Here is a 13,200-nt window from a genome sequence, read left to right on the forward strand (position 1 = left end):
GCATCACCACTGCCGTTCCCGTCCCATGTTGACTTCCCGATGGTACTTACTTTTTATCATGGCAGCTGCCCAAACCCCAGCTTCACAAAGATATTATCGTCCAAAGAAAGACAGTGCCGCCCAAAGTTGAAATTGTGAAGGGAAGCCCGGCCGGTGTGGCTCAGTGGTTGAGTGTCGAACCAGCTCACGGTTCGATTCTGGGTCAGGGCCCATGCCTGGTTTCAGGCTTGATCCCCAGTCGGGGGTGTGCAGAAGGCAGCTGATCAGTGATCTCTCTCCTTCTCCCTTCCTCTCTCTGAAATCAATAGAAACATATTAAAAAAAGAAAAGAAGAAATTGTGAAGTGCCTGGAGCGGGAGTTGTCTGACAGAGGCTCTGTACCTGTTTCTCTCAAAGGTTTACAATATCTCACAGCGTCCCTGTGGGCTTCCCACCGGGCGTGGGGCCTGACATCAAAGACTCTTGTTAGCCACCAGGGTCCTGACAGAGGACACCTGGAGGACTGCGAGGAAGGTACGATTGGTGATGCCTCTGGCCCTCCCCTCCCCCCTTCTCCACTTCACTGCTAGGTTCATCTCATGGAGGCTGGTGACAGGACGCAAACAAATCAAAATGAGCCTCGCCGGTTTGGCTCAGTGAATAGAGCGTTGGTCTGGGGACAGAAGGGTCCCGGGTTCGGTTTTGGTCAAGGGCATTGCCACTTCCAGGTCCTTAACTTTAATCACATCTGCAAAGTCCCCTTTTCCATGTAAGATAACACATTCATAGGTTCTGGGGATTAGAATGTGGACATATTTGGGGCCGTCATTCCTCCGACAACACTGAGGCACCAGGAAAACAGTTGCAGGTTGGCGTGCAATCCTGCTAGCCACAGGGAGCAGGTCCCGCGTGGAGCGCCCAGTAGGACAGAAGATAACATCTACTTTTTATTGTTGGCTTGTTTATTAGGGAGAGAAACTGCCGTTTGAAAGTTATGGCCACTTCGTGCTGCAGTCCAAACCGCTGGGCCAGCTGCCACTGCTGCTGGTGTCACACAACAGCCATGCCTGCCGTGAGGCCAGGCGGCGAAGGGGCTGCCACACCCACTGGGGCGAGGGGCTGAGTCGGGCGGCCTTTCCAGCTTTCGCCTTCATCCTGGAACCATCGAGACCCTGGTGCTGAATTTGTGTCTAGCCATCCCTCTCGCCGTGGCCATCCTCCCTGAGGGGTCCTTGAGGTTCTTAGCTGCCGTCTGATCTCAATCTCCGTCACCGGGGCTGTTTAATCACTTCAAACCTGGAAAGGACGGGAAGTCTCAGATGCTCTTCCCCCAGGGGCACCTTGAGCCCAGCCAGTCAGGGTCCTTTGATTGCAAGCAAACGAAAGGGAATCTTTCGGGGGATGTTGGGAGTTGTGGGTAACTGTGGGCTGAAAGTCGCACCTGGAAACAAGCAGAAGTTGGGGTAGCTTAGGAAGTGGGAGCAGGGTCTCTGGACCCGCGTGATCAGGCCACTGCCAGACGCTAGTCCCCAGCCATTCTCAGAATCTTTGAGCCTTTGCCTAAAATTTACATCCCAAGGAAGGAGTATCCATCTGGCTTTCCGTGGGCCGTGGGCCTGCAATTTTGTCTCTTGAGGAGGAGGGGAAGGCTTCCCAACTACAGACCCACCAGCTGGGTTTAAAGTGGCTGCAACTTTATTTTCTTATACTCGTCCTAGGACATGCGTAGAGAGGAAGCAGGGCTGGGGAGGGAAGAGACAATGTTCAACCACTGAGCCCCGAGCCCCTCCGGCAGGGAGGCAGGCAGCTTTTAAGTGGCAGTTTTTCTCACTAATAAGCAAATAATAAAACAGTAGATTTTGTTTTCTGCCCTAGCAGGTGCTCCCCTGCAGAACTTGCTCACAGAGTGCAGCCTATTTGCCGGGCTCCTGTGTGCATCCCTTAGGACACTTTGGACGCACACAGGGCCCCGTATCCCCATGGGAACAAGGGCTATGGCAGGGCAAGGGGTCAAGTGGAACCCCTGCCCACTAAAATAATAGTCACTTCGCTCACTCATCCCAAGATTTATTGAGACACTATTATCTCAAGATTTATTGAGACAGCAACTCCACAAGGGCTGTTTCGGGTCTGTAGTTTGTAGTGTTCAGAGGTTACTCAAGTAGACTGTTCGAGAAGGTAAATGGGAGCCCAGAGCTCAAAGCAGAGGTCCAGGTTGAAGATAGAGAGTTTCCACTGTGCCCCGTGGCTGGGGATCCCAGAAACTACCAGCATTGCCACCGTCACCCAGGAAACCCAGCCCTCCCTGCCCCTTGCTTTCGAGTAGCAAACGGTGCAAGAGGGGCCCCCGACTCCTCGCTTCATAAATGTCCTGTTGCTTGAATTCCCGCATGATTATATGTTGGTTTTATAAGGGTGTTTAGAGGTTTGAACTTGCTTTTTATTAATGTATTAGCCTTTATACTATTGCAGTCCTTTATAACACATTGTTCCTGTCTTTTAGAACATATTGTGCTTTTGTAACACTTAAATTGAAGCTCCTCTACTGAAAGGAAGTTAGCATTTTTATTTTGGCCAGTTTCATTTTATGAGGTTTTAAAACAGCGGCCAAAGAGAGGAAAAAGCCTCTGACCTGTGGAGTATGACCTCGGCTTCTGAAAGCTAGCGCACTTCGGCCTCTCTGAGGTTCGAGACAGAAATTCCTCCTTGGGGCAGATGTAGTCAGCCTCAGGCCCAGGGACCCTCCGCGTGAGGTGGACATGGCTCCAGGGTCTTGCATCAGCTACGCATTATATACACAACAAATCACCCCAAACTTAGTGTGAAACAAGGATTTCTTATTTCTTGCTGCCGTCCTGAACGTCAGCAAGTTGTGTAAGAATCGACATGGTGAGCCCAACTGGTTTGGCTCAGTGGATAGAGCATTGGCCTGCGGACCAAAGGGTCCCAGGTTCGATTCCGGTCAAGGGCATGTACCTTGGTTGCAGGCACATCCTCAGTAGGGAGTGTGCAGGAGGCAGCTGATCGATGTTTCTACCTCTCTATCCCTCTCCCTTCCTCTCTGTAAAAAATCAATAAAATATATATATTTTTTAAAAAATCAACGTGGTGGTTTGTCTGCTAGTTGCACCTGGGGTGACTCCTGGGGCCCCAGTCCTCTGTGGCAAGTCCAAACGGCCTCCCTCTCATGTCTGGAAGCTGATGCTGGCTCTTGGCTGGGGGCCTCCGTTCCGCTGTGTGTGGTCTCTGGTCAGGCGGGAGGCGAGGCTGGCCATCTGCACAGCTGGTCTCAGGCGCCAGGGGAGCACAGGTGGAGGCTGCATGGCCGCTGCAGCCCAGCCCACGGCTGCACAGCCTCACTCCCACCACATTCTGTGGGTCACAGCAAGTCTCAAGCCAGCCCAGATGTAGAGAGTGGGGAAAGGGATTCCACTGCTGGAGGGAAGGCGCTGCAAAGAATTTGTGGCCCTGCCCGGCTGGTGTGGCTCAAGTGGCTGAGCGTTGACCTATGAACCAGGAGGTCACGGATTCGATTCTCGGTCAGGGCACATGTCGGGGTGCAGGCTCAATCCCCAGTGGAGGGTGTGCCAGAGGCAGCCAATCAATGATTCTGATCATTGATGTTTCTATCTCTCTCTCTCCTTCTCCCTTCCCCTCTGAAATCAATAACAAATAAAAATAATTTCTGGCTCCATTTAATCTACCACAGAGAGTCCTGCCCAAAAAATGACCAGAGCAGGTCACCCTACCCCCACTAAGCCCCCCTCTGACACACCACCACCGTTCCCCCTCGGAACAGCAACATAAAAGGTTGGCATTCATTTTGCAGAGCACTCGCAGAGACTGGTCAGTTAGGAAAGGCATGTGGCCCAGTGACCGATTGCGTTGTTGAAGATGCCACTAGTGTGTCTCCTGTCCCACATGCCAATCATACAGTGGGATGTTGACATTGTAAGAGGTGGGGTCTTATGATCCCTTTCCTTGAAACTACTTGGAACTTCACAACAACCTCGGCCAATAGAAAGGGGCAGAAGTGATGCGTGTGGCTTCTGAGGCTCGATCATGGAGAGCAACACGGCCCCCACCCCTGTCCTTAGAACTCAGCCACCATGTATGCGGAAGCTCAAGCCCGGTGGAGAGGCCTCTGTGAGTGTCCCAGCCCCCAGCCCTAGAGAGGCCCTCAGCCCTCAGCCCTCAGCCCTCAGCCCTCAGCCCTCAGCCCTCAGCCCTCAGCCCTCAGCCCTCAGCCCTCAGCCCTCAGCCCTCAGCCCTCAGCCCTCAGCCCTCAGCCTCAGCATCAGCCCTCAGCCCTCAGCCCTCAGCCCTCAGCCCTAGAGGCCCTCAGCCCTCAGCCCTCAGCCCTCAGCCCTCAGCCCTCAGCCCTCAGCCCTCAGCCAGCATCAGCCGCCAGATGTGTGAGTGAAGGAGCCGGACGCTGATCCCAGCCCTGGCTTTCCAGTCTCTCGGCAGAGGCTCTGGATGTCTTGGAGCAGAGATAAGCCAGCCCTGGGTGCTTTCTCTGAATTCTTGACCCACAGGAACAAGGAGAGACAATAATGATTATTAATTTTTTTTTAAGCCACTACGATTGGGGGAGCATTGTTATGCTCTGCTAGCCTCAGCACTTGGCTAGAATTCTCAAGGTCATCTCCTGATCCAAGATAGCTGCTCGTGTTCCAACGGTCACATGCGCATTCCACGCTGAATGCAGAATTCTTAGAAATCCCTTGCAACACATTCTGTTTATATTTCATATGCTAAAATTAAGCCACACTATATGGGCAAGGAAGGCTAGAAATGTTGGCACACATACAGCTGTGCAGGGTGCAAGGGCCCACCTTTTATTTTTTTTATTTTTTATTTTTAAATATATTTTTATTGATTTCTGAGAGGAAGGAAGAGGGAGAGAGAGATAGAAACATCCATGATGAGAGAGAATCATCGATCAGCTGCCTCCTGCAAGTCCCCCAATGGGGATCGTGCCCACATCCCGGGCATGTGCCCTTGACCGGAATCAAACCTGGGACCTTTCAGGTTGCAGGCTGACGCTCTATCCACTGAGCCAAACCGGGTAGGACAAGGGCCCACCTTTTCGCTGGGCTCGCTGCCATCTGAAGGAGAACGGGGTTCTGTTTTTGAGGAGAGGAGAGCGGGTAGTGGCTAGGTGGCTGTGGCGGGAGGGCAGGCAACGGAAGAGGGAAATCTTCGCCACGCGGTGGCGCTGAGCCGGTACGTTGGCCCCTGCCCTCTCAGCCTCCTTGAATGCTTGGGCGCCATAGAGTTTCCCGTCTACATCGCTTCTTTACAAAGAGTTGACTTCCCTCCCAAAGAAGTGAGGCAGTGAGCCAATGCACAGGGCACGCTCTGGTCTCCAACCCCACCCTTTCCACGTGGCCAGTGGGCAGCCAGACTTTTGCCTAAAATCCGAACATGCAGCCCTGACCGTATCACTTCCCTGCTCAGCCATCTTCATGGCTCCAGGTTGTCCCAGATTAAGCACAAATTTCGGGATCTGGTGTCGAAGGCCTCAGCCAACTCTTCCATTGCCCTTTGCTTTTACCTCCTCATCTCGCCTCGCCTCAGGGCCTGCAGGCGGGTCCCACTGCCCAGGGCCCCCTCTGCCCTGCCTGTGCCGGGAGAAGCCCTCCCATTCTTGGCACCCTTCCAGGGCCACCATGAGCCCTTACAGAGCCTTTGCACGAGTTAGAAAGCGGTTCCCTCATCCGTGGGGATGCAGCGCCATGCCAGGGCTGGAGGAGTGGCCCACAGGCCGGATTCCACCCACACGTGCCTCTCAGCCTGGCACCCTGGCAGCGTAAACACCCCGCACAGCTGTCTGTGTGAAGATGCCACTTCCAGGGACCACGCCAGCCCCACCAGTGGGCGAGGCTCTTCCTTAGCCCCGTTCTGTCTTCAGTTCCCAAGCCCTGCTTTGGGGCTGGCTGCTTTCTGCTTTGTGTCCTCCACCCAGCTCAGTGCCCACTCCCCCAAGGAACTGAGCTCGAGCCACAGACCACTCCGGGGGCCAGTCACCATTCCTTAGTCCTCAGCACGCCCAGCAGCAGAATGGAAAGCCCCACTGGACTGCAAGAGGGACCACTTGGACCACGCCTTAGGAGTGACCCAGATACCAGTGGACTGAGTCAGCTGCTCAGAGCCACTCAAACCTGAGTCTCAGAGGCCCCAGGCTGGGCGGGGAGGTTCCCTCTCAGCTTACCCTGCTCCTGGGATCACTGGAGCTCAACCCTGCATCCCCTCCCAGAGCCCAGGCTGGCCCAGGGCCCTGGTAGTGGTGGCCTTGGACCCACTGCTCAGGAATGCACATGAGACCTTCCATTTTATACCTTTTATTTTATCTGCATCTTCGCTGTCTCCTCCCTCCCCCACCAGCCCCTGAGAGGGGGTGGAAGCCCCAGTTGGAAGGGAAGGGACTACTCTTTCCTCCCTGGGAGAGGGGTGGTGTCCCCTGGGCCAGGCCCTACTGATGAGGGAAGCATAGAAGAACAAGGGCATCGTCCAGGAGGCTGTGTCAGGCTGAGGCCCCTCGGATGCCCTGTGGCCCTGGGCCCTGTGGATCACCAGGAAAATGAAGAGCAGAGAAGCCCAGAGGGTGTGTGCATGGCTGACAGAGGCAGACCTGGGCTTGGGGGGTGAGGGGGGAGAGCAGGGACCAGGGAATGTGGTTCAAGGCCCTGAGAAGAAGCCTTGGGTTATAGGGCTGCTGGATGTGGGTGAGTACACCAGGAAAACTGGGGGGTAGGGTGGGGCAAGGCTGTGCTCTAAGAACCAGGCTCCCGGGAGAGGGGCTGTGCTGCAGGGTCTGATCAGGGACTGGCCCCAAGAGGCCAGTGGGCAGGAGGGCGCTGTCAAGGGTGGAGGATGGGGACCTTGGGTGGGCTGTAGGGCCAAGGCCGTGGTGCTATCATAACCCGCTCTTCAGCTTCATGGATGTCAGCCCAGCTGGGCATGGCCCCAAACCACCAATGCGTGCTCTGCGTGGCTCTAGGGCTCCCAGTGTGGCCGCAGCCACGCAGGGAGGACCCGCAGGAGCCCTGTGCTGCAGGCCACAGCTGTCCCCAGGACGCCCAGCTTTCTGAAAACTTCCTCCCCTGCCCAGACAGAACGACTCCCAAGACAGATCGTCTGACATCGCAGGGGGTGGGACACGGTGGTGGCGGGCAGGAGCCATGCTGGGACAGTGCGTAGACTCAGCTCCGGTGGAGCCCGCCAAGGCCCCGGGGTCACTGCGTGTTGGTCTGTTTGGGAGTCACTCGGGCATGGAGGCCCTGGGCGGGGCGGGGGCGGGGCCGCTTTGGGGCCAAGGGGTCTCAGAACGCCCCCTGCCCGTCCCCCTGGCAGCCGCCGTCCCCGTGGACAATGAGCACCGGGAAGTAGAGGGCGTCCTCATAGCACGGGGGGCTTTCCAGGGGCTCGGTGTCGTCCCCGCGGCGCCCCAGCGGCCCCCCACTCAGGCTCCGGAAGACCCCGGGCGTGGCCCGGCCGCCGGCTCCCAGCGAGAGGCGGCTGCGGCTGAAAGGCAGGCGGGGCCCGCCGGGCCGGGCCGGGGGCAGCGAGTTGCTGCTGACGGAGCGGCGGCAGCGCTGGCAGCCGCGGAGGTAGGCGCCCGCGCCGGCCCCCATGACCACGGCCTCCGAGTAGCTGGGCACCAGCTGCCGGTTGGAGCAGATGTGCCACTCGAGCTCGGTGAAGTCCACGGTGGCCACGCGGGAGAGGGGCGGCCCGCTGGGCAGCGCGCCGGGCGCGGGCGAGCCGGCGCCGAACAGCTTCTCCACCTGGTAGTGCACGTGCGCCGTCCCGCAGGCCGCCACCACGCGCAGCGGCCAGGACAGCGTGGCGGCCGACACGAGCCAGAAGACCCAGGCGCGCGCGTACCAGGGCGGGCGGCGCGGGTCGGCGAACACCAGCAGGCAGTCGCGGAAGTCCACGTCCTTCAGGTGCATGCCCTCGCGGGCCTCCAGGTAGTCGTCCAGGCCCTCGTTGGCGCCGAAGAAGCGGGCCCGCTGCGTGAGGTACGAGGCCTCGGCCTCGGCGCTGCCGAAGCTGAAGCACTTGGTGAAGCGCAGGCGCGTGGCCGCGTGCTCCGCCAGCCCCACCAGCTCCTTGGACACGTCGCGCACCCCGTGCGCAGAGTAGTCGAACTCGGCGCGCGCCGTGCGGCTGTCGGCGCGCTCGTGGTAGACCTGCGTGGTGGTGTAGGCGTCGCCGTTGCGGTAGCGGGTGATCTGGCGGGTGCGGCGCACGTAGTGGTAGCTGGTGGCCTTCCACCAGACGCAGGGCGGCGCCTGCTGCAGCCGGCGGATCAGCGCCAGCACCGTGTGCGCGTCGGTGCGCGGCGCCTGGCACGCGCGCATGTGACAGTGCCAGCACTCGGCCAGGTAGAGGAGGTAGAGGAGGGAGACGAAGGCCAGCGGGATGTACAGGTAGCCATCCGAGCAGGGGCTGGCCGGGTAGGTGGGCGGCGGGGCCCCGGCCCCGCGGGCCAGGGCCGCCTCGGGCCCCAGGACCAGCCGAGGCACCGTAGCCAGGCGACACCAGGCCACCACGGCGCCACAGGAGTGGATGAGCAGCGTGAGGAGCAGGCACTTCCAGTGGGACTCGCGGCACAGGGAGCTTCCCAGGGACTGTTTCAGGGGCCGCTGCTGCAGGGCGGGCAGAGAGGGAGGCCACGTCAGGGCGGCTGTCACTGCGCCTGCCACTCCACGCAGGCGCAGTGGCGGGGGTGGTGCTGTGCTGCCCTCTCTACAGATGAGGAAACCGAGGCTCTGAGAGGTTGAATAACAAACTCCAGGCCTCTCACCATTCTAGCTAACACACAGTAGGGCTGCAGGACTCAAACCCAGGCCTATCTGCGCTGGGCGGGTCAGTTCTCAGTCAAGGGCATCTAGGACAAAACGACCCATCTCTGCCAAGAGAAGGAAGCACCCTCTAACTGGCCATTGAGAAAAGTGAGTTCTTGTCCCGGCTCTGCCCCAAACTTGTGGTGTGGTCATGGTCATATCCCTGCCCTCTCTGGGCCTCAGTTCCCAGACCTGGTGGTGTGGGAGGCCAGGGTGGCAGGGGCCCTCTGGGCAAAGAGCATGGATGGGCTTTGGAGCCGACTGCCCAGGACCCCGTGCTGGCGCCACCGCTCACTGTATGACCTGGGCAGGTCCCTCATGCTCTCTGCACCTCAATTTCCTCATCTGTGCACTGGGGTTGTTGAGAGGATTCAATGAGATCATACGTGTGAAGAGCTCAGCACAGGGTCTGGCCATGGGAATGAATATTATTACTGTCACCCTGAGACTCCCTTCGGTCCTTTGGTTCCACTAGGGACAGCAGGAGACTTGGGCCAGGCTTTTAAGGAAACCGGAAAGAGGAAGAGCTGGGAACGGGGAGGTGTGAGTCTGGGGGGAGCAGATGGAGTGCCGGCCTCCACTCCCCATCTGTGCTGAAGGAGGGGGTGGGACACAGCTGCTGGGCTGCAGGGGCCACTCCCTGGCCCAGAAGGTTTGGCCCACCCTTCCTGGCAGGGCTGCCAGCCTGTCATTCACCTCATCCCCAAGGTGCCTATGGAGAGAGAAAGGGGAGGCCGTTGGGAGAGGAGGGGAAAACAGGAAAGGGGAGAGGTGGTCTGGTGGAAATAGCAGAGGTGGGGTTAATGGGCCGCCTCTCCCACTCCAACCCAGCAGGCCTTGAGAGGCCCAAGGAGAAATGAACCACTCCCATCCCAGCCCAGGGCCTGCCCTCCCCCTGCATCAGCCCCCACAGGTGCACACCACCACCCTGACCCGCAGGGCCAGCGATGCACACACCCACTCATGCACACATCCCACCCCACACATTCATCCCAGACCCACCCACCGCAGGTGTGTATGCAGCCTGTTCATCCAAGACACACCAGATCCTCACCTGTGCCCAGGGCACAACCCCTATCCCCACACCACAACATGGTGTGCAGACACACATGCACACATACACCACAGGGCACACGCATGCATATACATGTTACACATTCACTGCAGTCCAGGAACACACCAGGCCCTCACGTGGCCACAGTACATTCTCCACCCCCACCCCCTTCTGCAATCTGACACCCACACCCACAGACTGACTCTACAGGAGAGACTCTCACAAAAAGACACGCACATGCACTCACACATGACCACTTTACCCAGGCCTAGCGGCCATCACACCTCACCTGACTTTAGGGTCCATATGTCCCACCCAAGGTGTGGGGAGTATGGACCAGCGTTCACACACCTACAAGCACACTGCATTCACCCCCACACACACATAGACCCGATCACCACTTATCACCCCTCACCCCACCCTGGGCCCCACACCCCTGCAGGTCCTCTTCCCAGCTAGGGCTGAAGAGGAGCCATCCTGGGGGTCCCAGCCAGCAGGATAGGCCTAGGCCCTCACAGCGGGGTGAGGAAACGGGTACCAGAGGCCTCCTCCCTACCTTTTTCCCTACACGCCCCCCCACCCCCGCCCCCAAGTCCCTGCTACTGCTGCTGCATTGCAGGCTCTGCCTGGCACTTCGTGAGCCGCCAGGACGGGCTGGGGGCCTGACCCCTGGGCCCTGGGGGTGAGGGCAGCGCTGCTGCGGAATGGGGACCTGAGGGACCAGGCGCTGACGTCACAGGAGGGGGAAGCTGGAACAGGGGACGAGGGGGCGGGAATCGCCCCCCACATCCCTTCCCAGATGCCCCGCCCCTGCACCCACGCGGGTCCCTAGGCCCCGACCCCTCGCAGGGCGCAGGCTACCCCAATGACGTCATTGTCCGCAGGGGCTCAGGACTTCCCACCTCAGCCCCTGCCCCGGGATCCGCCCCTTCCCTTGCCCCCCGTTCCCCGCTCCGACCCGGCTCCGGCTCCCCACCACTCAGAGCCCATACCTCCTCCCGCAGCGGCTCGCCGTCCGTGATGAGTGCAGGCACCTCCCCGCCATCGCCACCGCCGCCCTCGGGCATGGTGTCCTGGCTGCTTGGGCGACCAGGGCCCGGGCCCCGGGCATGATAGGGGAGCACGGAGGGCTGCCGCTCGCCCCGGAGGGCGTCCGCTCGGCTCGGCGGCCGCGGAGGGAGTGCACCGAGCTCGCCCGAGCGCGCGGTGGCAGCGGCGGCGGCGGCGGCGTTGGCGGCCTCGGTGCCCGGCGCCCCGCCCTCCGCTGACCCCGCCCCCACGGCACCGGCGGCGCCGCCAGCAGAGCCTGGTACCGCGGGTGCTGCCCCAGCCCCCAAGAAGCCCAGGCTGGGTGGACCGAGGCCTGGGTCCCCCTCCTGCCGCGCTGGCGGGGGTGATCCTGGGCGAGTCTCTGCTCTCCGGGGGAGTTTCTCCCGCTCCCCGACCCCCGCTGTGAAATGAGGAAGGAGAACTGCGAAGGTGGGTGTCTACTGCTGAGGAGCAGGCGCAGGCCTGAGTCCGCCCAGACCCCGGCCGGGAAGCCTCGCTTGTAGGAGGGAGGCAGTTCCAGCCGAAACAGAGGTAGCGCCCGATTAGCTGGACAGAGGCTTGGGTTCCACTCCGCAGGCTGACTCAGGACGCTCGGCTGTGTGACCTTGGGTGGCGCTCTGCATCCGCAGCCTCACTTTCCCCACCGGAGCGATGCAGATGGAAGGGCGCTAGAGTCCATCAAAGCACAAACATCCACCACACGGTTCAGGGGGTGGCACCCGTGCTGCATGGGGGGACTCCTCCCAGGTCCCTGTCGCTCCAGCGCTGCTCCCTGGTCCTCAGGGGCCTCAGACCTTCACGCCTGTCCCTGGATCTGGGCCTAGCCCCCAAGCTAGACAGTCGGTGGGTGGGACATAGGGAGCTGCAATGCAGGCAGGGTTTGTTTTGTCATCCCCCCTCCCCCGCCCCCGCAAAGGGCAATTCAAAGGCCATTCGGTTCAACACCCCTGCCCGTTCAAAGCTGTGGTCGCTGCAATGGTAGAGAGAAGGAAGGACTGACCCTGGGTTCTATCCATTCATTATTTATTTATTGACACCGATGTTTATTGGGTGTCTTCTATATGCAAGCACTGTGCTCGGCACAGTGAAGACAAGGGCAGGAGTGGAGAAGACACCAGCCCTGTCCTCATGGAAGTTACATGCAGGGCAAACTGGTGCAGCCAAAGGGAACCTAGAACTTGACCTTCAGTCTCCACCCCAAGCCAGGTTAGGCCTCTCTTCCCTTTGTCTCTCTGAGAGACACAAGTAGAACTGACCTTAAAGGATAGCTAGACTTTGGACAAGTGGATATGTGGGAGAAGGGCATCCCAGGTGGAGGGGACTTTGGGGCAAAGGCACTGAGATTGGACCACGTGGGCCGGAAAGTCACCGGGTGTAACTGGACACTGGGAAGCTAACTAGAGGGAAGTCACGGAGGACCCGATCTTGCTCTCTAGAAAGTGGTGCCTGAGGACTGTCTCGGGGGAGGCTGAGTGCTCAGAAACTGGGTGGGGAGAAAGGAGGCCCGGGGATCACGAGTGAGGCTTGGGGGTGGGGGGTCTCACTTAGAGATGACCGCAGGGCCAGCGGTGACTCAGGTGTTTCAACAGCAGCACATCTCCATCCCCAAACAGGCTGTACCACAGAACAGGCCTGGTCAGGATCCTGTCCCAACTATACCATCCAATCTCAGGACCTCAGTTTTTCAATCTGTGTAATGGTGTTGGTGTGGATCGAGAGCCCAGGACCTTCCAGCAGCAGGCCACCGGCCGGGGTCTGCAGGATGGCGTCAGTGGCAGTAGACCATTTCAGCACCCGACGACGGACAGCACCCGCGCAGAAAAAGGGGTGGGAGGCTGGAGGAGGAGTCGGCATCTCCGGTTCGCTGGGCTGTGCTGTCACTGCCCAGTCCGGCCTCCTACCAACACCTCCCAGGCAGCCCGGGCTCCACGCCAGGACTCTGGGGGTGTGGGGGACGGGGGAGGAAAGCGAGTATGAGAGCGAGGGGCCAAAGACCAGAGGGCGGGGCTTGGCCAGAGCCCCATCGCCCTTCCCTCCTGGAGTAGGTGCGGCGAGTGGAACTCTGTTCCCGGACCCCGGCCGCAGCCGGTCTACGCCGGGTGTCCGCCAGGTGTAGTCGTGGCAAGACTAGCATCAAGTGCCCACTGCGCAAGCGCGGAAGTAACTCTCAACACCCTTCTACAGCAACTTGCCTATTGGCTGCTCCGGCCGAACCTGCAAATCCACTATCCAATCCGAGAGCACCTCGAATTGCTCCGC

The 13,200-nt window shown here is 59.7% G+C and overlaps 1 protein-coding gene across 2 annotated transcripts; it reads right to left on the reverse strand.

Moving 5' to 3' along the window:
- Window positions 1–6,310: 6,310 nt before the first annotated feature.
- On the reverse strand, window positions 6,311–11,103 carry TMEM151A (transmembrane protein 151A). Of its 2 annotated transcripts, XM_036326558.1 has the most exons (3): window positions 10,884–11,013; window positions 9,534–9,549; window positions 6,311–8,639 (listed from the first exon to the last, which is right to left on the reverse strand). In XM_036326558.1, exons 1-3 carry the CDS (start codon window positions 11,000–11,002, stop codon window positions 7,308–7,310), a joined length of 1,467 nt encoding a protein of 488 aa, XP_036182451.1. In that variant the 5' UTR covers window positions 11,003–11,013; the 3' UTR covers window positions 6,311–7,307. The 2 variants fall into 2 exon arrangements, with proteins under 2 accessions (XP_036182451.1, XP_036182452.1); XM_036326559.1 differs by lacking the exon at window positions 9,534–9,549 and having other exon boundaries at window positions 10,884–11,103.
- Between the last annotated feature and the right edge of the window lie 2,097 nt (window positions 11,104–13,200).

This window comes from Myotis myotis, unplaced genomic scaffold, assembly GCF_014108235.1.
Source record: "Myotis myotis isolate mMyoMyo1 unplaced genomic scaffold, mMyoMyo1.p scaffold_m19_p_10, whole genome shotgun sequence".
Taxonomy (NCBI): domain Eukaryota; kingdom Metazoa; phylum Chordata; class Mammalia; order Chiroptera; family Vespertilionidae; genus Myotis; species Myotis myotis.